Source organism: Lissotriton vulgaris, chromosome 4_1 (assembly GCF_964263255.1).
Source record: "Lissotriton vulgaris chromosome 4_1, aLisVul1.2, whole genome shotgun sequence".
Taxonomy (NCBI): Eukaryota; Metazoa; Chordata; class Amphibia; order Caudata; family Salamandridae; genus Lissotriton; species Lissotriton vulgaris.
The window spans coordinates 47,510,731-47,532,857 of record NC_141691.1 but is presented as its reverse complement, the minus strand read 5'-3'; the positions used below and the strand labels follow the sequence as shown (position 1 = coordinate 47,532,857).

General features: G+C 46.9%; 1 protein-coding gene across 7 annotated transcripts in view; it reads right to left on the bottom strand.

Moving 5' to 3' along the window:
- Window positions 1-22,127, bottom strand: part of MED12 (mediator complex subunit 12) — an 820,436-nt gene that overhangs the window by 448,740 nt on the left and 349,569 nt on the right. For all 7 annotated transcript variants that reach the window (XM_086918278.1, XM_086918283.1, XM_086918279.1 and 4 more), the window contains exon 21: window positions 14,877-15,104. In XM_086918278.1, the coding sequence (XP_086774404.1) occupies window positions 14,877-15,104 (228 nt within the window). The remainder of the gene's footprint in view (window positions 1-14,876; window positions 15,105-22,127) is intronic.

The window sequence follows — 22,127 nt, the reverse complement described above, 5'->3', positions numbered from 1 at the left end:
TTGCTCATCCTGATTGGCTAAGTGCACTACTACAGTTCGCGGCCCCCGCTTCGCGGGTGCCGCTCGCAGCTGCTTCCGTGTGCTTTAGTCTGCTGAAATTTCCTTTGTGTACCGACTGCCTGCTGCCTGTTTCTCCAGGAGCCAAGGAGACAGGCTATCTCATCCCTCACGTCGGAGGCTGCTTGACAGGGGCTGGGACTGCGAGACCCAGGGTTCAGCGCGTGGAGACCTGAGCGCACCTGGAGTCTCTTCCCGCCCCTGCTCCGCCTCAGTTGGTTGTTTGCTCATCCTGATTGGCTAAGTGCACTACTAAAGCTCGCGGCCCCCGCTTCGCGGGCGCCGCTCGCAGCTGCTTCCGTGTGCTTTAGTCTGCTGAAATTTCCTTCGTGAACCGACTGCTTGCTGCCTGTTTCTCCAGGAGCCAAGGAGACAGGCTATCTCATCCCTCACGTTGGAGGCTGCTTGACAGGGGCTGGGACTGCGAGACCCAGGGTTGCGCTCGCGTGGAGACCCGAGCGCACCTGGAGTCTCTTCCCGCCCCTGCTCCGCCTCAGTTGGTTGTTTGCTCATCCTGTTGTCTCCCCACAAATGGGTCTAAAGAAACTACGCTCGCGAACAATCTTCATGAAACGAATGGGAACCGAGGAAGCCGTTAGAAAATCCACTGATAAAGGAATTAAAGCTGGTCGCAACAGCCTGACCCCAGCAATCAGTGAGTACTTCTCGTCACTACCGGCAAAAAAGAAACCGGAAAAGACAATGTCTGCCATTGAAAATAAAATATCAGGAAGTCTGGAAGATCGAACTTGTTTATCGGCATCCCCCCATCTGTCTCATAATGTCAGCGACATTGTGTTTAATAACAAGTCTGCTTATACAACAAGAGAACAACAACCTGAAAATCCCAATCCTAGTGCGGCGAAATCATCAACGCCTATAAAAAACCATGAGGGTGTCCACAAAACAGAAGATCTGAGTATTTTCAATTATACAGCAGAACAAAAAAGTTTGATCTCTGATATTCTCTTGATAAAGGGCAATGGGAGCCCTCAAACACAAAAAGACTTATGTACACCCAACCAAAAAGCAGGAGAAAACAGTCCAGAGCCAAAGTCAACAGACACAGACACAAAAAAACTTTCTATACAAGAACAAGATTCCCTCTTAGATCCCTTTTTAATAGAAAACAATAACTTTGAAAAATCTTCTATACCCTTGTCCAAGGCTTTCTTTACACTACAAGAAATTCTTGAATCAGTTCTCTCCTTTCTAGGTAACATCCTTGAAAACTCTGACCAAACTTTGGATGTCCAAATTGGTATTCTGAAGTTTTTAGTAGAAGAGAAAAGAAAAAAGGAGTCCTCTAAAAACATAGAAGGAAAACTAGAGGATACCAACCGACGACAAGCAAATGAAAACAAGCAAAGCAATTGTCACTCTTCTACTCAGACATCAGATGATGATTTTAAATCAACTGACAATAGGAAAAAAAAGGAATATCTAAATGAATCCACTTTATACTCTTTGAAACGTCTGTTTAGAGAAAAATCCCCTAAAAAGCAAAAACAATTCCCGATTTTCAACAAAAAAACGGAAACGGAAAGACTTGACAAAGACTCTGAAAATGAAGGCGAGGAATCAAATGCAGAAATTAAATCTGAAATATCTTCAGGAGAAATGACACCAAACTCAGCTAAGGATGTTACGCTAAAGGGAAAAAATAAACGGAAGAAAAAACCTATGAGAAGGATTCACAAAAAGCAAGCACGTAAATTGAAATTTCAAAAAATTATAATACCACAAAAAGAACTACAAGAGAAAAACGACGAGAAAAGTACGCCATGTAGGAGGAAAAAAGAAGAATCCCCCAAAGGAATAACTATTGATAGAAAGAAATCCTTGAACCCAAAGGCGGATGTATTTCTCCCATTAAACACAGCTATTACGACAACAGATGAAAATGCTGAAAAAATCTTTTCTGAAAAGGAAAATGACTGCAGGAATGTCACACAATCTAAGGTACTTCAATTTGAAGAACTATTTCCCACTGACAATATCCCTCTTAATAGAAGCAGGATTCTTCACCTTTTACAGAACATAAAACCTCTTCAATCTATGACAAGCAGTGATATCGACCTAGTATCACTCCCAACGCGAGGTCAAAGTAAAATTGCAACAGTCTCGTTTTGGTCTCCAGTGATACCAAGTATCATTTTGAAGGAAAAAGAGATAATATACCGATTCGGTTACGACGTCATAGAGAAAGCTGAGCTTAAAGGAAACAAAAAACACCCAACTTTCAATAGTAACACAATTCTCTTTCCTACACTGCAATCGAACGAGGGACAAAGATCCTCGGGGACTCGAAGACATCCAGAGGGTATACAAAATAGAGATATAGAACAGGGAGAAGAGATACTGAAAATCCGAGTAAAAAAAGGGGAAAGGGAAGTGTGGCATATGGAACCAAAGGAAAATTATGCAGAAAATAAAATGGAGAACTCATGGACCTGGCTTCCAGGGATTTTAAACTATAACAAAGGTTCTAACCACCTAAAGTACCCTGTTTAACCAAGGTCTAAAGGTTACATCGTGGAACATCGCTGGTAGAACAATGAAAAAAATGAAGGAAGTCCTTAGAAACCAGCCCGACATACTGACCCTGCAAGAAACCTGGGCAACAGAGCCCTTTTCACAAAAAGGTTACTATGTGTATAGTATATGTGCAAAAGCCTCAAACCGGGGCCATGCCAAAGGGGGACTGGCTATTTTAATGAGAGAGGATCACTTGTGGGCACAAGAGATAGTGGAAACCAATAGTGAGAATGTGCAATGTATGAAACTATCTCTGAAAGCCTTCAATTTGACCACAACTAAAATAATGTTGCTTTTCAATGTATATGCCCCTCCAGGAAAAAACCAAGATAGCTTATATGACGAGACCTTGCAAATTATCATACAAATAATCGATGCCCACACGTTCTCACCCTACATAATCACGGGAGATTTCAATGGGAAAATTTCCAATACAGAAATAAAAAAATGGGGAAAAATTCTGGAAGAAGAAAGCCTGGAACATTCAATCCCTCAATTCCCCAAAGATATTCGATCTAATAAAAGAGGGAAAACATTGCTAACAGTACTGCTCTCCATAAATGGAACAATCCTTAACGGGAATGTGGAAGGCGATATCCCGGCAGCGTACACAAGACAGGGAAACGGGAGACCATCTATAATAGATTATATTATTTGTGGCAAAGACCAGCTCGAAACTATGTCCCATCTGTGCTCCAATTTTACTTCAGAGAGCGATCATGCCGTCATGCAACTTGCAACCAGTTGGTCGGTTCTGTCCGCAGAAGAAGGCTTGATGACTCTCGACAGAAAGGAAACTCTGGTAAACAGCGATCAGAGACGTATTTTCTGGAATCCTACCTCTTTGAGTAAAATGACAAATCTGGTCGATTACCAACAGTTCTTAAGGAATCTATACTCAGAAGATCCTATTGAAAACTTCGAGACCATGCTCATCGAACTTAAGGAGGTAATAATTGAAATGAATCTTCAAAGAACTAATACAATCCCAAAAAGAAAAAATAATAACAAAACAGGGAACTCATTGATAAAGAAAACCCTAAACAAATTGATACGTGCACAATACTTACACCCCTCTCCTACTAAAAAGAAAGAAATAAACAAATTGAAAAACCAACTTAGGAGAGAAAAAACAAGTGAGAGAAAATCCTTTCAAGACCGTAACTGGGTAGAATTACAAATTGCTGCCAAAGAACCAAACCAAAGAACTTATTGGTCCATAATAGCCAAGATATCAGGGACAAAAAAGAAATTACAAGCAGTACCTGTTCCTCCGAAAGAGTGGGAAATTTACTTGGCAGAACTCTACAAAAAAAATGTGGACATACTACAAGCAAACAGTCCAGATAAGGCAAAGGAAAAAGTTGTGGAAAAAACAACCCCGAAAACTACAACTATAATGGTTGAAACACACATTCGGAGGGCAAGAAGCTCAGGAGCCTTTGGTCCCGACCAAATTCCCATAAAGGCCCTACAGACAAATTCTAGGGAATGGAGCCTTTTTCTAACCCCACTCTTCAACTACATTTTCTCCACTGGTCAGGTTCCCAAGTCATGGCAAGGGAGCACGATTATCCCTATTCACAAAAAAGGTTGCAAAACGGTAGCAGGTAACTACCGCCAAATTGCCCTGATGGACGCTACCGGGAAGATCTTCGCAGCAGAGGTACTATCGCAATTAAAAAACTGGGCCTTCTCGATGGGTTTGATACCCATGTTCCAGGCAGGGTTCAGACCCAAACATTCTGTTACGGACAACATTGCAATTATCCAGTTTTTTCTGGACAAATACGTCACACGAAGAAAACAGACGGTCTACATGGCTTTTATAGATTACTCGACCGCATTCGACCGAGTGGATCGCCCCACACTGTGGAAAAAATTGAGGAGTTTGGGAATTAATGATCACCTGCTACAGGCAATAATAAGTCTCCACACAACTACATGGTGTCGTGTCCAAATGGGGGGCCAAAAAGGACTAACGAAAATAATATACACCGAAAACGGCCTTAAACAGGGTTGTCTACTAGCTCCCATGTTGTTTTCGTTATATCTCAACGATCTGCCAAATCAACTACAAAAGGGCTCAAGCCTACCCCCAAAAATTAACCAACAAAGAGTCCATTTGTTGCTCTATGCGGACGATATAGTCCTATTCGATCTCACACCATATGGTCTGCAAAAATCTCTGGATATTCTGTTCAAGTATTCAAAAGATAATTTTCTAATCCCGAACGTAAGAAAAACCAAAGTTGTAGCTTTTTCTGGGAGGAAGAAAAGTGTAAAATATAATTGGAGGCTAGGTGATGAAAAGGTTGACGAAGAGAAAGAATATATTTACCTCGGCAGGATTCTTTCCAAGAATTTAACAAATACAAAGCACATCGAAAAGTTAACGAAAAAATCTGACTTACATGCAGGAGCACTATCGAGACTATACAACGCCACGGGGAGCAGGCACTTTTCCTCACTAATAAAAATATACAAAGTTAAAATTCCAGCGGTCCTGTCTTATGCCACAGAATATATTCCGATCCAACAATGGGGCTTCATGGATCGTCAGGAGGGAAAAATCTTGAAAAAAATAATGAAGGTCCCAACAGCTACTCCAGTTCAGGTCCTACGGCTGGAATTTGGAATTACTAGCGCTTTTGCCACTGCCGTGGCAAACATAATTAGATGGGCCTACCATCTCCTTCATGCTACGGAGGGAACTCTTAGATTTCTGCTACAAAAAGAGACTTTTGGCACAGATGTAGTCAAACAAACTTTCTTAGTGAACATGTCTGCGGCGTTTCAAATGGCTGAAATCTCTACAGAAATCTTGCAGACTTGGTCCGTGTCACAACTAAAACTCTTTCTCAAATGTTTTACACCTAGGTTAAGTTATGATTTGGACTACGCTCACAGCTATAGGCTAAAAATATTCAAGCCATTCACTACACTTACAGAGTATAAACATTTACAGCCATATATCTCTTTTTGTCTTACTCACAGTGCAAGGAGGGTAATTTTCATGTATCGAGCTGGGATTTTACCTGTACAAGCTTATAAAACAAAATGGTTACCTGGAGATCACTCCAACTTATGTTTGTTATGTCAAGGGGGTGAGCAGACTGTGGAGCACTTACTGTTCATTTGCCCTAACTTTAAGGTGGTAGCAGCTCGCGCTCAGTATATTTCACCGATATACAGATCCTGTAGGCTAACAAAGGAAAAAGAAATTTTAACAACGGCCACAACTCCCCCGAACGAATTTGTATGTTATAATCTGTACAAATTTTTTAAATCCATGTTAGTCTTATACTAATTATTGATGTATTTATCTTATGTAAAGTTTACTTTTTTATCTATGTTATATTTGTGGTCCTCGGTTGAGTACCAACACAAATAAAATCTTTTGACTTTGACTTTGACTTTGACTTTGCATCCTACCATCCAGTCTTGTGTGTCGAGGGCAGACAGGACCTGAGCAATGTCAACATTCTGAACTTCTCCTTCGGAGGAAGCGATTGACGTCCCTTAGGTCCAAGATAGGACGCAGGTTGTGTCCTTCTTGGGAACCAGAAAGAAGTGGGAGAAGCAACCACAACCTACTTCTGGGACAGGAACGTGCTCGATGGTTCCCTTTGCCAAGAGAGCTGCTGGGGAAGTGCCAGATGATCCTCCAACATGTGGTTGTAATGAGGTGGCATGGCTGGAGGGGTAGTCTCGAAGGGGAGGGTGTAGCCCCTTCGAACTATCTGCAAAATCCACCTGCCCAAAGTGATAGTGGGCCAGTGGGGGAGGTGATGGCGAATCCTGCTGCCCCCCTGGCGTTTGATGGGCCTGAAAGGACTGACTAGGAAGGTTTGGAGGCTGCTGCAGAGGGGGGGGGGTTGGTGGACTGGTCCGCCTGCTGGCCCCCTGAACCACATCGCTGGGTCCCACGTCCCCAGCCGCGCAAAGGTTGAGTACATTTCTATAGCCTGTGGCCCTGGGTGGGACGTAGAGGGGCACTCCTTCGGTAGCCATGAAAGGGGCAAAAAGCAGACTGCCCCGGACGGGAGAAGAGGCCCAAGGACCTGGCCGTAGCCTGAGAGTCCTTGAAGCGCTCTAGAGCATGGTCTGCTTTGTCGCCAAAAAGGCAATGGCCACCAAAGGGCATGTCCATCAAGGTGTTCTGGACATCCCCTGAAAAGCCAGTGGACCTCATCTAGGTATAGCGTCTGAGTGCTACCGACGTTGAACTGGTTCTGCCCAGAGAGTCGGCGGTGTCCAGTCCACAAAGGATTGTAAACTTAGCTGCATCTCTCCCTGCTGCGACAGCCTGAGAGAGCACTGCCCAGGCCTCCTCCGGACACTGAGGCAGCACTTGCGCCACCGTATCCCACTGTCATGACCTGCGAAGCAAGCAGGCACAGCCACCGGCAAAAGACAGAACGAAGCGCCGTTCGGAACTCAAGGACTACACGTCCCAGCAGCATCATAGACTCCTGGGCGCCGGGCATGCGGGAACCTCCGCGACGTATTTAGTGATGGCGGCGCCGAGGGATCGCATCGGTTATTGACGAGGACGAGTGCACGAAGGGAAGACGCTGAAGCGAAGCAAGGTAAGGGGCGCATGTTCCTTTGGTTGTGATTGTGGCTGACAGAGGATCCACTCGCTCCGCATTGGTTGTCTGTCTTGTGCTGGGTGCAAACCACGTCCCGGAGGGGGCAAGTATCAGACATTCTAGTCTGCTGCATTCCGAGCCCAGAGTAGGGCTAGACTCAGAGCAGGAAAAGCGCCAACGTGCTTTCACAAGCACCAAGCCCGGAGAGGGCAATACTTAACGTGCACACGCTCGGAAGGATATTCCGGTTCCCAAGCCCTAGAGAGGGCAAGACTGAGCGGAGCAGAAGCTCCTTTTTGCATATCCACGCAACCCAAGCCCCGGTGGGGGCAAATCACGGACAAAGGGACCAAGAGGCTCAAGACTATACATTGGGCCGGAGATCCACGGTCTTTGGTGTATCTAACCAAGGCTCACTGTACCCCACGTTGGAAGGTGCCAGGACCGGCATCACTGCGGGGGACGGTTCAAGAACAACAGGATTGTTGTTCATGGTTCGAGTGGCATGGTCAACCACTGCTTAGCACAGTGCCCACCGTTGGGGAGTGCCAGGAAGGCACTCATGCGGAGGACGGTTGAGAGTACAACCAAAGGGGTACATGAGTGAAGGAACTCAGAGACTCAAGTTGTATGGTGTCTGTTCTGCCTAACGTTCATAAAACCTAACTCTAAACTACCATACGGTCTGTGGTTGCTTTATGTACCAATGCAAGGGGTATCCGGTCACTAACCATCCAATCCTGAGGGCATTCCGGGGTTACACCCACACAGAGTGCGAATAACTGCCCAAGAGACATGCGGTTTTACTGACCGCAGTCCTAAGCTGACAGGAAGAAAAAAAATGTGCCAAGATGGTCCAGCTTCTTGGAGCGGTAGGGAAGGCGGTTTTGGAGGCGGAGGCTTGGACCACCAAGCTCTCCGGGGTAGGGTGTTGGGAGAGGAAAGTGGGGTCGCCTGGAGCCGGGCGGTGGCGTCGGACAATCATCCTGTCCACGAGAGACCCCGTGTTGGGCCTGGACCAAGTGCCCAAAAGGACGTCAGTGAGGGCCTCATTGATCGGAAGCAGGGGCTCCGAAGAGCTCACCGTCGGTTGAAGCACCTCAGTCAGGAGGTAAGTCCTGACAGCCACCGTAGGAAGCTTGAGGTTCAGCGCCTCGTCCACCCTAAGCAACACCACAGCGTATGACGCTCACTCCTCCGTAGCAGTAGGAGGAGACAACATGCCAAGGTCGGTTGAAGTGTGAAGACCACTGGCATCCCCCAGTTCCTCTCTCCAGTCCGTATCAGAACCAAGCTAGTCAGTTAAAGGGTCACCTGACTCCTCCCAGTCCTCCTCATCTTCCTCTGGTTGCCACTGTGGTTGGAAAGGGGCCCCAAAAGTAAACCGGGGCATGAAAACCCCACCCTGCGCCGGATCCAGCATCAGTTGACGCAGGTCCGGCTCCGTGTCCACGTCGGGAAGGAGGCTGGGGTTGACGCCGGCTGGGGGGTGGTGCAGTCAGAAGAGGCACCGGTGGAGGTGTTATGAGGTCAACCAGTGCTGATCCAGGCCTGGATTCAAGGGGGGCCTGCGGCGCCAGAGCGGGAGCCGCCGGAAGCGAAGACCTAGGCCCCCAACAGAGTCCGCGGGTCACGAAGCACCGCCAACAGGGTCTGTCCGCCCAAAGATGCCTTGCATCGCCTCTTAGAACGTACGAAGCTGGACAGGGGTAGCTCCGGGTCGGAGAAAGGGAGGGAAGCTCGGAGCTGACCCTTCAATAGCCGCTGGAGTGGCACCACCCGCGCGCCTCATTGGGTTGGCAGATCGACGAGAAGTCAAAGAGCAATGATGCTTCTTCGACTTCTTCATATGCTTCGACTTACCTGACCCAGAGTGTGAAGATTTCGAGCGGGAATGTTGATGGCTCCGCGACCAGTCCCTTGACCTCAATCTGGACCGGGATCTCAATCGGCGCGGAGCAGACTGCCGGTGTTCGAGCAGCTTTCGGGACCGCTCCCGCAAAGCCTTCCGCGTCAACAACTGGCAGTCAGAGCACGACTTAGGGTCATGGTTGCGTTCAAGGTAGAAAAGACACCTGCGTAGTGAATCCGTCACAGACATCATGCGATGGCAGGATACGCAGGCCTTAAAACCGGGCATCCCTCGTGCACCTTACAGAGTCGAATACTCGAAAAGAGGTCGACAAAAGTAAAAAAAAAAAGGTAGTAAAAAAATGACTGAGGTACCACTCTTCCAGGATCTGCGCTGGCTGGCGCGGAAAAAGAAAGTACTGACGTAAGCATGTGAGAGTGGCATGTAAGTAGCTGCCGCGACGTCATCCCAGCGACCACGACGACTAATGCGGAGCCGACCGACGCCCCCTTCCGACGCGCAGAGGTACTTCTGACAAAAAATCTTCCCGGATCCAGTCTGACGCCTGGGGGTAATTCTAAGGTAAGTAATCTATAACTAAAGTGTTTCTTTCAGATTCTGTATGATACAATGGGATTGAATATAGGCCTGGTTAGTGGACTTAGTTTTGCAGCATGAATCTTTTCTAGATTCACTTGCTGTGCACTGACTTTGTAGCGGTTCTACTCCTCCTGGGAGTTTGGGTTGCAAAGAGATTATATTTGTAAACAGTGTTTTGGTACTTTCTTTCGAACTGCGGCTCTTAGCTTGCCTCGATAGCTACACAATAACATTTGGTGAAAGTGTGTGCCGAGGACCAAGTAGCTATCCTGCATAGATACGTAATGGAGACATTTGCGATGAAGGTGAGTTTTGCGCTCTTCTTTCTGGAGGAATGAGTTGGTAGTTTTCCTTCCAAGAGATCTACTACTAGCATATGGAATATTTTGCAGTGTCTGGACTACCCATCTTGCTTCTGTGGTTCTGGAATTCCGGACCTTGCTGTGATATGGTACCGAGGTCCAACACTCGTGTCACAAAATGTCATCGTACCATGACAAATTTGGTATCGGCAGACCGGTAATGATTAGGACATTATCCCTGTGCATTTGCATCATGATTGGGCGATGCTAACACCCTTAAGTCATGGTTTCCGTTCCAAACCCTCGGACTCCATTTTGTGAACGGCATCCATCTTATGCCTTGCCCTCATATAAGTCAATTGATTAAGGTCGAGCTTGATCTGAAAGGACACGTCCACCTTAGCTGACTTCCCCATGACCTGGCCGAACTGACTCTAGCGCCTCCAGCCAAACCTGTTTGGGCAGCTCCTCGCCCAGTGGCCGAGTAAGATATCATCAAAGCACAATACGCCATAAACCATTCGCCACCTACAGACCATGTTTTCTGCACACATACACCTGTCCATGTTCCTTGTTTATGGCCAGTTTTATGACAAGGAGGTGCCCTGTTTTATTGGGGTTTTCATCGATATCTGATTGTAATTCCGGGCTGGGCTGGGTCATCTATCACAAACTGGACATCTAAAATATGGGTTGGCCGTCATGACTTCGCGTTTTGCTCTATTGTGTAAATATGTCTATGACCATATCATAAACTCAAGAATTCTTGCCTGAAGTGTAAAACTGTGTATAAAAGGAGAAGGCTGGTTCTGTAAAAACGAACAGTCTCCTGAGAATTTACGGCCAGTGCTGTCGTACTTCTAGGACACATGTTACTTGGTTGCAGCCAATAAAACTCGATCTTTGACTTCATCTAGAAGACTCTTGGTTTCTGTGGTCCGGAACAGGGAGAACTCAGAGGTCTTCGGGTGTGATCCCCTGGAACCACCAGGTTCCTAAAAACCCGGCACCTCACTACAGTCCCTTTGCTTACTGGATATCCCTTGAGGCCTGTGCATGAGAAACGAAAAATGGATTTCCCTTCCTGATAATTTTGTATTTCCTGTATGCAATACATGACAGCTCTTTCTACATCTAGTGTGTTAAGATGCCGTTTTGCTCAAGATTTTGATTGCTGTAAGAAAGATGCTAGCTGTATGGTTTGATCAATGTAGAAGAATGAGACCAACTTTGAATGGATGTGTGGATTTGTTCCCAATACTACTTTGTGATTATAGGTAACAATCTGCACTGTGAATGCTAGCAGTTCGTTCACTTGTCGTAGGAACAGCCACCAAAAAGGGAGTCTTTAAGGTCAAGAGTTTTAATTGTGCACGGTCCATCCACTCAAATGGTGGTTACATGAGTTGAGTACACTCTATATGAAGGTTCCACATTGGTCTGGGTGCTGCCTCAGGCGTGACAATCTCCTGGTACTTTCCAAAAATCTCTTCATGACTGGTGTTTGGAAGATGCTTTTGCCTATTACCCCTCTTGAGTAAGCCACTATGGCAGCTAAAGGTATTTGAAGGGAGGAGTAGGAGAGAGTTTCATAGGATGGTTGTGTAATGTGCCCAGTTGATTACGGTCACTAGCCTGGCGCGCACGGTCTTTGTGTGTTCCAATTTGCAGTGCAGCACATCCTTATGGATGGTCTTCTAGCTTTCCATAACACCAACATGGTTATTTCAGACAAGACGATGAGTCTCTATTTCCTCATAGGCTATGCTGCCAAGCGGAGTGGGTGCGGTTCTGGTTGAAACAATTACCCTCCCTTGCATGGCAAGTAGATTCTATAGGAAGCTGGCTCTGTATATACTGAACAAAAGTGAGGTATAGTATGCACAGAGTCCAGGTAACCCCAGAGGTTTGGCAGAGGTTAAATTTAGATAGAACGTTACTCTCGGAATGTGGTAGAGTGGTCGAGCAGTAAGGCAGTATCCGAGGACAGTGTAAAGCATTTGATGTACACTCTCAGACAGCAAATCGTCTCACACTTTCAATAACTGAACTCTCGGCCAATTGTTTTTTTATAGAAAAATATACTGTTTTATTTTTAGAACCAAGCAAGCCTGGCACAGGTAAGCATTAAATACTTTACAGTAATGAGTTGCTGATTGTAGAACAGTTTGAAAATTCAATAGGAACTGTACTTTGTTTAATTTACAGGGGATACAGTAGGTTGCAATACTTAGCAAATACAGTACATGAAATGAATGGGCTTTTTTAGTAAATTACAGGTAAGTTACTTTTTACGTTACTTTTCTAACTCAGTGCTGGATACCTAGATTCAGCGCTGGGACATTTTCTGCAAACAGGTAAGTAAATACGTTTTGGTTATTCGTGTGATTTTTTTTAAAAAAAATTTAGATTAGAAAACTACACACTTGGAAACTTTTTGGGAGAAAATTGTCAGTGTTATCCTATGGAGGAAAAACAGGTTATAGGTTCAAAGGCAAATTATCGACTTTGGGAGTTCAGGTTCTCGGGTTAGACTCAGGGGTCCCCCAGGGTCAGTGATGTACTCTTGTTACACCCTCAGCGGCACTAGGGCGGCCGGGTGCAGAGTGTTGAGGTACAATGTTATCCAACGAGGGATAGGGGGGCTCCGGTTGGTTGGCTGCTGGCAAGCAGGCCACGGGTTGTGGGAGCAAAGCTCCTAGGGTTTAGGTCAGGGCAAATGGGGAAACTAAGTAGCACAAAAGGTGCACCCTCAGCGGCACTGAGGCAGCTGGGTGCAGAGTGCCGTTTTGAAGTTGGGCGCCCTGTGGTTGCTATGGAGAACATCCGGTTTGCAAAAGCACTGCATGCAGGAAAACAAAGGACTTTTGGGTGCGACCACCACTTTGAGAGGTAAGTTGGGAAGTTAGGGTTGACCCTCGAACCTGCTCCTGCTAAACCCCGGCATCTCCAGTGGTCAGCAACCTCGAAAACCCTGGAGGACCCGACTGCCTTGCTCAACTAAAGACTGGGACTCCCACGAGCAGTGGTTCTGCTCAGACATCTACAGCTCCTGGTGCCAGCCAGGAACCACGAATCCAGCACACTCTGCAGCCGCCGAACCCGGCCAGTGCCTGAGTGAACAAAGACCATGAGGACGACCCCCCGGTGACTGTGACCAAGAATCAAGCACCCAAGGACCCTCCTCGACGCTCCTGATGACACCTGCAGCCTCAACACCAGGGACCCCTCCAACCGCGACCGGCAGAGGGTAAGATTTCATGACTCCTACAGACATCCCTGCACCCGGCGCCCCACGGCCCCCTGTGCCCAACTCCTGGGTGTCTACCCAACCTACAGCTTCCCAACTTACCCCTCAAAGTGGTGGTTGCACCTGAAGAATCTCCATCCCCGAGCCTGCAGCCTTTGTTCGTCTCGCAGCTTTCCCACTGAAATCCATTGGAGGCCCGACGGCCTAAAAGCACCCTGCACACAGCCGCCCCTGTGCCACTAGATGTGCACCAACTGTTCTGTTCTACTTCCCCATTTAACCTGAGTAAGTGACCAGGAGCTCAGCTCCCACAGCTGCTTGACTTGCCTGCTAGTAGCCACCAACCAAAGGCCCCCTACCCGCCATAGGCTAGCATTGGGCCTACTCAATCTGCACCCGACTGACCCTGTGCCGCTGAGGGTGTAACTACTGTACCTACCTGAACCTGGGAGACCCCCGAGTCTTTCCCCAGAACCTTAACTCTGCAGGTCGAGTACCTACTGGAAAGCCGATAACTTACATTCTCTCCATAGGGTAACATTGACTGGTTTTCACTTGGAAATTCTTTTAAGAGTCGAGTTTTGAAACTTTGAAATATTCACTAAAAATAACACGATCAACGAAAACAAAATTACTCACCCGTTACCAGGAGAGATCCCAGTGCCGGAGCTTGGTGCCCTGCACTGACCAGAAAAAGTAATTACAACTGTAATTTTCTGATTACCTGATTTTCCCCCATAGGATAACATTGCCTGGTTTTTACCAGAAATTCTTCTAAGTGTCGATTTTTGCAACATACAAATATTCCTTAAAAATTGCCTATTTAACAAACAAATTCCTTCAACTGTTTTCAGGAAATGCACCAGGGCTGAATCCAGGACCCAGGCCCGAGTAAGAAAAACATTTGTAAAGTACATGATATTGCAGTTTACTTAAAATTCCCATTGAGCTCAATGTTATAATTGTGTTAAGTTTGTGTTGCATATTGCAACCACTGTATCTATTGCATTCAAAAGTCTATTGCTCCTTGAAAGTATTCAACTGTAGCATCTGATTCTGAGAAAGTATTTTTATACCAACCTGTGGTTCTAAAATAAAACGACAATATATTTTTATATACAAAACAATTGGCCTAGAGTTCAGTTCTTGAGTGTGTGAGACCATTTGCTGACTGAGTGTGTGCAACAAATGCTTTACACTGTCCTCTGATACTGCCTTACTGCTCGACCAAGCTACCACTTTAGAGAGTAAGGTTATATCGAACGTTAGCCTCTGCCAAACCTCTGGGGACTGCTGAACTCTGTACACACTGTACCTTACTTTGGTGCAGTATATACAGAGCCACTTTCTTACAGGTGCCATCTACTTTACCTCTGCCTGCCTTTGTGGTTCCACTGGAGTCTGTAACCCCATACCTCATTTTGGTATAGTTTATACAGTGCCAGCTTCCTACATCTGTGTCAAGTCCTGCTTGGTTCTTAAAATAAAACATACGTATACCTTTTTGATACTTGCCTAATTGGTCTGTATTCAGTCTCTGAGTTTGTGCACATACAGGTTCATGAAGACATGCAGAATGCAGATGGAGTTATGAGAGTAAAAGTTTGAGAGGTATACCTGCATCACTGAGCACCCAGACAAAGTAGTCACAAGCATTTAACACTAGTGTGCGGAGTACTTACCGATCCGGGTCATGGTGCCCTACGCACACATGCATGAGAGCGTTGCACACAAAGCTGTAGCGGTTGGCTGGGTTGTCATTCAGGATCTTGCCCAGCATTGCGTAGCTGAAGTTGTGAGCTGATGGATTCACAATTGCGTCAATCATGAACTCAGGCTCCCATAGCAGATTGGAATCAGACGGCTCCACGTTACAGTGGATGGTATTCTTCACCTTGGAGCAGAAATCACTGGAAGGTAACAAGAAAGATGATGAGATGTGAGCAAGACAGGCAAAGCGAGTACAGTAAAGAACCAAAAGTCACCTATTAGCCAGTGCTTTATTTCAAACAGAATTAAAATGGATAAAACTAAAACAAATAGTTAACAGATATAATTCTGCAATGCAATTAATGATCATCATGTTTTCACATATTTTCTACTCGTTTCCTGGCCCCTGAAGATAGCATCTGTCCTACCAGTATGTAATGAACAAATGACTTACATTCAGTAACTATTTTCATGTTGGCAACTCTAATTGCAGAATCCTTGCTTGTAGAATATCCCCAAGGACCAGAATATTTTTCAGCCTTGCCCCTGCCCGTCAGTAGGAGGCATTCTGCCACTCCGCCTTGTCTCCAGCCTGAAAGAGCAGGATGGAGCTGCGTGGACACGCCGTCCGAGCACTCGGAAGTGAAGCCCAAAAACCAACTGCTAGTGCTAGAGTGCAGATCTCCAAGTTGGGACCTTTTTGTATGGAAAAGAGTTCATTCCAGAGAATGGTGGAGGGTGTTGAGGAATCTATAGTTGGATTACCTACAACAAAGAGCATTACAGAAGGTAAAACTACTTCTTTTGATGGATATGTTTAGCCACAAATTCTTCATCAGTAGAATAGGTACCAAATCAGCACCAACCCTGTGGTAGGTCGGTGGAATCACTGGTTAAAAAGTTCCGTAGGACCAAACAGCCAAAATGTCCCTCCTGTTGGACCTTGCTCTCAAGGCACTAGTGCTTCGTGAATGTGTGCATTGATGCCATTCTGCGGCCTAACAACTATCCAGGACAAAACCTATGATTCTCTACTATTGGGGTGTTGAGGGATGAAAGGAAAACATGGACAGTCTAAGTTTGAACCCTCCCACATATGGCATGCACTACAGCAAGCAAACTAGACATAAAAAGGAGGTTCCACACTTGGGGAATTTCCTTATTCTGGGAAGGCTAAAGCCTCTATCTGGCTTACAGTCAAAATAGGACCACGATACTCATGACGCTTATGGATGAAGGGTGGGGTATGTGATCCACGAGATGTATAAATGTAGTTTCCCAGCAACAGCCAGGAATGGACATGTAATCTGCTTTGTGGCGCAGTCACTGATAGAAAAATGTAGTCTCATACACCATTCAGATGCTGAAAAGAGTGTGGCACCTTTTCCCAACTCTGTTTCTCAGGAATTTTTCAATATTTTGTTTCGTAATTAAAAACAATGTTATGCTATTTGCGGCATAGGCGGGTGCCCTAAAATATATTTCTCATCTGCTCCACGCACCACGTGACCACGCCATGATACATTCTATTGGGCAGAACCTTTTCAGCATCGAAAGGTGCGCAGAACTACATTTCACATCAGTCTAGTGCACACCATGACCACGCCACAAAGAAGATCACGCGTTCATTATGGGCCGGTACTCGGAAACTCCATTAATAATCACGGCTCCAGGTCCCTTACACATTCGGGAGTTGCTCAAGTAGGTGAATGAGCAGGGTGTCACCTCTGATGAAGTAAATATTGGGTACTTTGGTACCGTTCTTCACCATTGGACCTCTTCCACCATTTCTTTGAATTAAATGGTTAATACATATATTTCTCCTGGCCTCATCAAGTGTGGGACTGCAAGGTTGTCCTCACTGTACTCCTGCACGAGGTCTGCCCTAGTTGAGTTTAGGGTATGCGTTGCAATATGTGATCACAATATATGCATGCATGTTCGTTATAATCTCACAACTTTTGTCACATTTGAAGTAGAGTGCAATGCATACCTACCACAAGTGCAGCATGATCTTTCACGTGAAGCTGGAATTTAACAAGTAACAAGGAGCATTGTCTCCGAGCTACACAGTCCTCCTTTGTCCTTATTGTCTCTCATTTCTTAGATTTCTTGTTTATCTGTTGTTACAGGACCAGATAATAGGCGCTGAAGAAGCACTTCCACATGGCGCCCATCGTGAGTAGCCAGGAAAGGGAGGTGAGCGTTCTAGACGCAACGCCGTACGCTCATAATGAGGAGTAGGACGGGAAAAAAAGAGGACACCGAAAAGGGAGAAGCGGAGCTCGTCGTCCCGAGGAAGGAGCCAGAGCCTGAAAGACCACGACGGACCCCCGAGGAACGAGAAGGAGCCCAGACAAGCGGAGAAGACCCCACGCGACCATCGGAACCGCCCATAGGCAACACGTTAAGAGTCTAGCCGACCCGGAGAAGAGGAGGGCGGTGAGATTCCCTCTGCCAAGCCCCAGGAGGACCGTGGCTCCAGGCAAGTGCCTTTTATCTCTTACCTCACTGCGGGGTGGTGGAAACTGGTTGCATAATCACACCGCAGATAGTGTGCACTAAAATTTTTTTTTTAAAGAAAAATCACTTCTAGTCACTAAAGACCCTGCACTACCACCTTCCCAGGTACAGGTGACGGTATACCCCCCCCTTTAGTCATAGAACTGACTATTGTTTTGCTTCTTTCCCGAGGGCTGTACAACCCCCAGTTCTCTTTCTCCAGCGGACCTGGCGGAGACCACCAGGGGAAACTATCAGGTCAACACCCAGGCCCCGGCAGCTGACCAGGACCCTTCCGGCAGTAATGAACTCTACCCTAAGGAATCCTCCTGCCTTTTTTTTATTTTCCTTTTCTTTTGTTGTTCATCCTTTCTCTTGTTTAGCCCTCCCGGACATACTGGTATTTGCATACCTAATAAAATCCATTTCACCCCATACACCTGTCTAGGTGTTCTGCATCACTAGGTGACCCCAAGGACCCTGATCCTTCTGGTGGCTGCTTCTAGGCCAACATGTAGCAGATAATGAAGAGGATTATCCTCCTGAACAAAGTCAGTTTCTGGAGTGCCTTGCCGCTTTTTGTCCCAGTGAACACCACTAAAAGTTGATCATCCATACAATGGTCTTTTTATCGATTGATATAAAAGCTCAAAGCCATTCTGTGATTCAAACAATGGAGTCTCCCCCTCTTTTGAGGGGTAAATACCGCCAGAAAAGTGATGGACATTCCAATAGGAAAGGGAGTCACAATCTCTGGTAGAAAGGCCGTTCTAGACTTCAGGCATCAGTCAGTCCATAAATAATAAGGTTTTGTAGTGCAGCCGGACTCCTAAAGCTTGAAAATCACTCATGTGTAGAGCTGAAGTGATCGCTATGAGAGACAGTGAATATAAGGAAAGGAAGGACCAAACCAAGGTCCCACTGAGGCATCACGAAGGGTTTAGGAGGGAAGTAAACGAAACCTTTGAGGAATTGCAACACAATGCGTGAACAAAGACAGTTGGTTTGTGTTGGGATGTCAGGTCACCTAGGGTAGCCTGGCCTAGGGTAAGACATGCAATCCTAGAGGCACAAGTGTGAAGGTTGCAAACCACCCAGCAGTAAAACCACGCAATAACATAAAATGGACGCCACACCAATGTTGGAAAAATAAGTACTCGTTTATAAAAATAATATCTTTGCTCTTTTGACACTAGAATTCACAGTTCAATATAATGCATTCTGTCAGGAGAAGAACCAGTACTTTTAAAATTGCCAAATAATGTCAAAACACAGTTCTACTAACTTTTCAGCACATTACATTTAGTCAGGTGAAATAACAATACGCCTAAGTCTTGGGAAAAACTACAACTCAGTTCAGGCAAATGCAGATATCATGAAATTAATAGAAATCTATGTAGCAGTTTTAACTGACATTAATAATCAACATCAATAGTATGTTTTCATTACATAAGTCTCCAACTTCACTGGCTTTGTCTTTACTTTGGTGCCTAAACCTTTACCTCCCTTATCTGTACCTCTTCTACAAAGTGAGGGCATACACAGTGAAAAGCGTAGAAAATGCCCAAGTTCTATGTTGACACCAGTAAGCTTTAAGAGGAACTTATATCTTTCCTCAAATCATTAGTACTTCCAGCACACTCTTGGCAGGTCGATTCCTCAGTCTACTCCCCCTCTCATTAACCACAGTTGAGGAAGAGCAACCAAAGTTTAAATCAACACCTTGCAGGCTCTAGCGCCACCTTCCCCCTTCAGATTATCTCCTTACTTATGGACGATTTGACAGGTGAAGCTTAGCAGCGCCAGATGATGGGGAAGTTCACTCGGCAGTTCCCAGGAGCCCAGCGCTGTCAAGACTCTTCAGCTCCTCAGGCCCCTCCGCCCTCCTCGAGCTAACTGCTCTCTGAGGCACACGAGCGGAGAAGCGCAGATCAAGCGGAATTCCCCCACCGCTACCGGCCTCTCAATTATCCCTCCTTGCTCGGGCCAGCTCCCCCGTGTGGCGCGCGAGCAGAGGGAAAAGGCGGGACACCTTCTCTGGCTGCGATGGCACCCGGCGCTCCTCCTCAGCGTCGATCGGCGGAGGCACTACACTCGCGGTCATGCGCGGTAGCGCTCGCGTTGGGGCCGCCTCTCACTGCGCTTGCTCCCAGGAAGACGCTTCACTCCCAGGCCTGCTCGACCCTAGGCCCCTCCTGTCCCAGCCACCCGGCTCAGCTGGGATCATGCGCGGTAGCGCTCAAAAGTCAGTCAACATACTAACTCGTTTCAACTGGGGGAAAACGCTGCCACAGAGCGCGATCGGTGCCCCAGGGGTCCCGCTCCCGTTTTACTGAAGAGAACAAGTTCCTAGCCCCTCGCTTTCCACCTAACAGGCTAAGGGGCTTGCCACACACCACAGGACCAGTCAGTGGTAAGGAAATCTTGAAATTGTTCAGAGGAAGTGCTTCCTTTCCACACTTTAGCGAGGAGGGGGTAAAAAAAGGGGGGGCTCCTTCAGAATAGAGCCACAGAGCTCTTCTTCAGCACTAATCCCCTATCCCTCCTTACTGGACAGATTTAGGGGCACAGGGGAACTCTTAGTTCAGATCCCAGGGCAGGGTCCTTCTCAGCTTCAAAGACTACTGGAATTAACCCCTTCACCTAACTGTCCAGGATCAGCAGGATGAGCTAACTTGGCTAGGACAACAGGAGATGGGAGGTGGAAAAGCCTTGACAGAGGGCTACCCTTGTAGAGCAATCCACCCTTCAGGATCCTACCCCTACCAGACCTCAGCCTTCACTCTAGCTGCTCCTCACTGACAGACAAAATGGCTGTCCAGCATTCCGCCTTTTATAGGCTGACCCTCAAGAGTCCAGAAGGGACCAGAAGGTTCTGGAACGCCCTATACTAGTCTATGGGCAAGTTCTGGGTTTGGCAGTTAAGGCAGTTGGTAGCCACCATTTTGTGACTCCAACTACTTCTGTCAGAACAGGCCTCTAGGCCTGAGGTGAAAAACTAGGAGGGGAAGAAAAAGAACACCTATCCCCTTGACCAACACCTAGAAAAGCTAGTGGACACAAAAATTATTAAGGGTATGAGGGGCAAAAAGGGGAAAAAATAAATAATAACTTGGAGGGACTACGCAAAAAGCCAGACAGGTCTAACAGTTTGGTAAATGCAGAAACGCCGAAATCAGAAAAGACCACGTTACTTATCCAGTAAGCATCTGTTTGTGGCATGTGGTGCTGCAGATTCTAGCGTTGGGCCAGGATGTGTGCGAGAGAAGTGCCCTCTTTCTGCATGGTTGTCCCCACTCTTTGATGAACTGCTTTGAGTGAGTGCGCCCTGGGCTCCTGCTAATCAGGTGCCCGGTGCCTACGTTCTTTCCCTAAAACTGCATTGAAGCCTAAACCCAATTGGCATCTCTGGCCACAGGTCAGCCCCTGGTAAATGGTACCCTAGGTGCCCAGGGTACTGTGACCAGAGAAAAACTTATTGTGCCACCGTTAGAGGGAGGGGGGACAGACAGACAGACACACACATAGACAAGACACACACACACACACACACACACCTCTTTTGCAGGCTGTGTGCTGTAGTGCAGAACAAAGTAAAGAGTCGACATGGCACACATCTCTGTGTGCCATACCTACAACCCACTGCCCTGGCATAGATCAGTCACCCCTCTAGCTGGGTGCACTATATAAGTGGGGAGGGTACAGGTGCATGAGCCATGTACCCCTATAGTGTCTAAGTCCATTCTTAGACATTGTAAGTGCAGTGCTGCCATTAAGAGAATATGATGCTGGGAGTTTATCATTACAAACTCCACAGCACCAGAATGGCTACACTGAAAACTGAGAAGTTTGGTACCAAACTTCTCAGCACATTAAACCCACACTGATGCCAGTGTGGTATTTAGTGAAAAATGCAGAAAGAGGGCATCTTAGAGATGCCGCCTGAAAACGAACCCACCACTAGTGTCCAGGCTGAGTGGCTGCTTTCAGCTGCCACCACCAGACATGTTTCTGGAACCCTGTGTCGAGAGCCTGCTGGTCTCTGGGGGCTGAAACAATAGACGTCATGGGATGAGGTGCCAAGCCTTCTCCCCTAGGATGGGCAGGGTTCCTGAAAGGGAAGCTTTAAAGGCTTGCCACCTTTTTGAGCTTCCCCAGGCCACTTGCTGCTTTCAGCAACTGGTCCCCACTGGTTCTGACCCCCACTTTGGGTGGGAGAACCGGTAGAAAAAAACAAGTGCGGAAGTGAGGTGTGCCCACCTCTTCCAACTCCACCCCTGGCATAATGGGGGGGGGGGAGGGGGGGGGGGGGGGGGGGGAGTGCCCACCGCAGGGAAGGGACCCATTGGTCCCTGCCTTTTACCTACCTGTAACGCCCCTAAATCTAGTATTTAGGGGCACCCTGAACCTTGCTTCCTCTGAAAAGAAGAAACTACAAGAAGAAGGACTGAACAGCCATGCAGCAGTTAACAAGAGGAAGACACCCACTGACTTGGCCCCAGCCCTACCGGCCTGTCTCTCACTCGAACCTGCTCCTGTGAAATCCCGGTGTGTCCTGCAGCTAGCAACCTCGAAAAGCCTGCAGGACCTACCTGCTTTCAAAAACAAAGACGGTCTCCCGTGAACACTGGATTTGTTCATCTGCAACCTTTGTCTCCGGCCGGACAGCGTGAATCCGCCCCTTCGCACCCGCCGTCCACTGCCCGAGCTCAAGTGGGCAA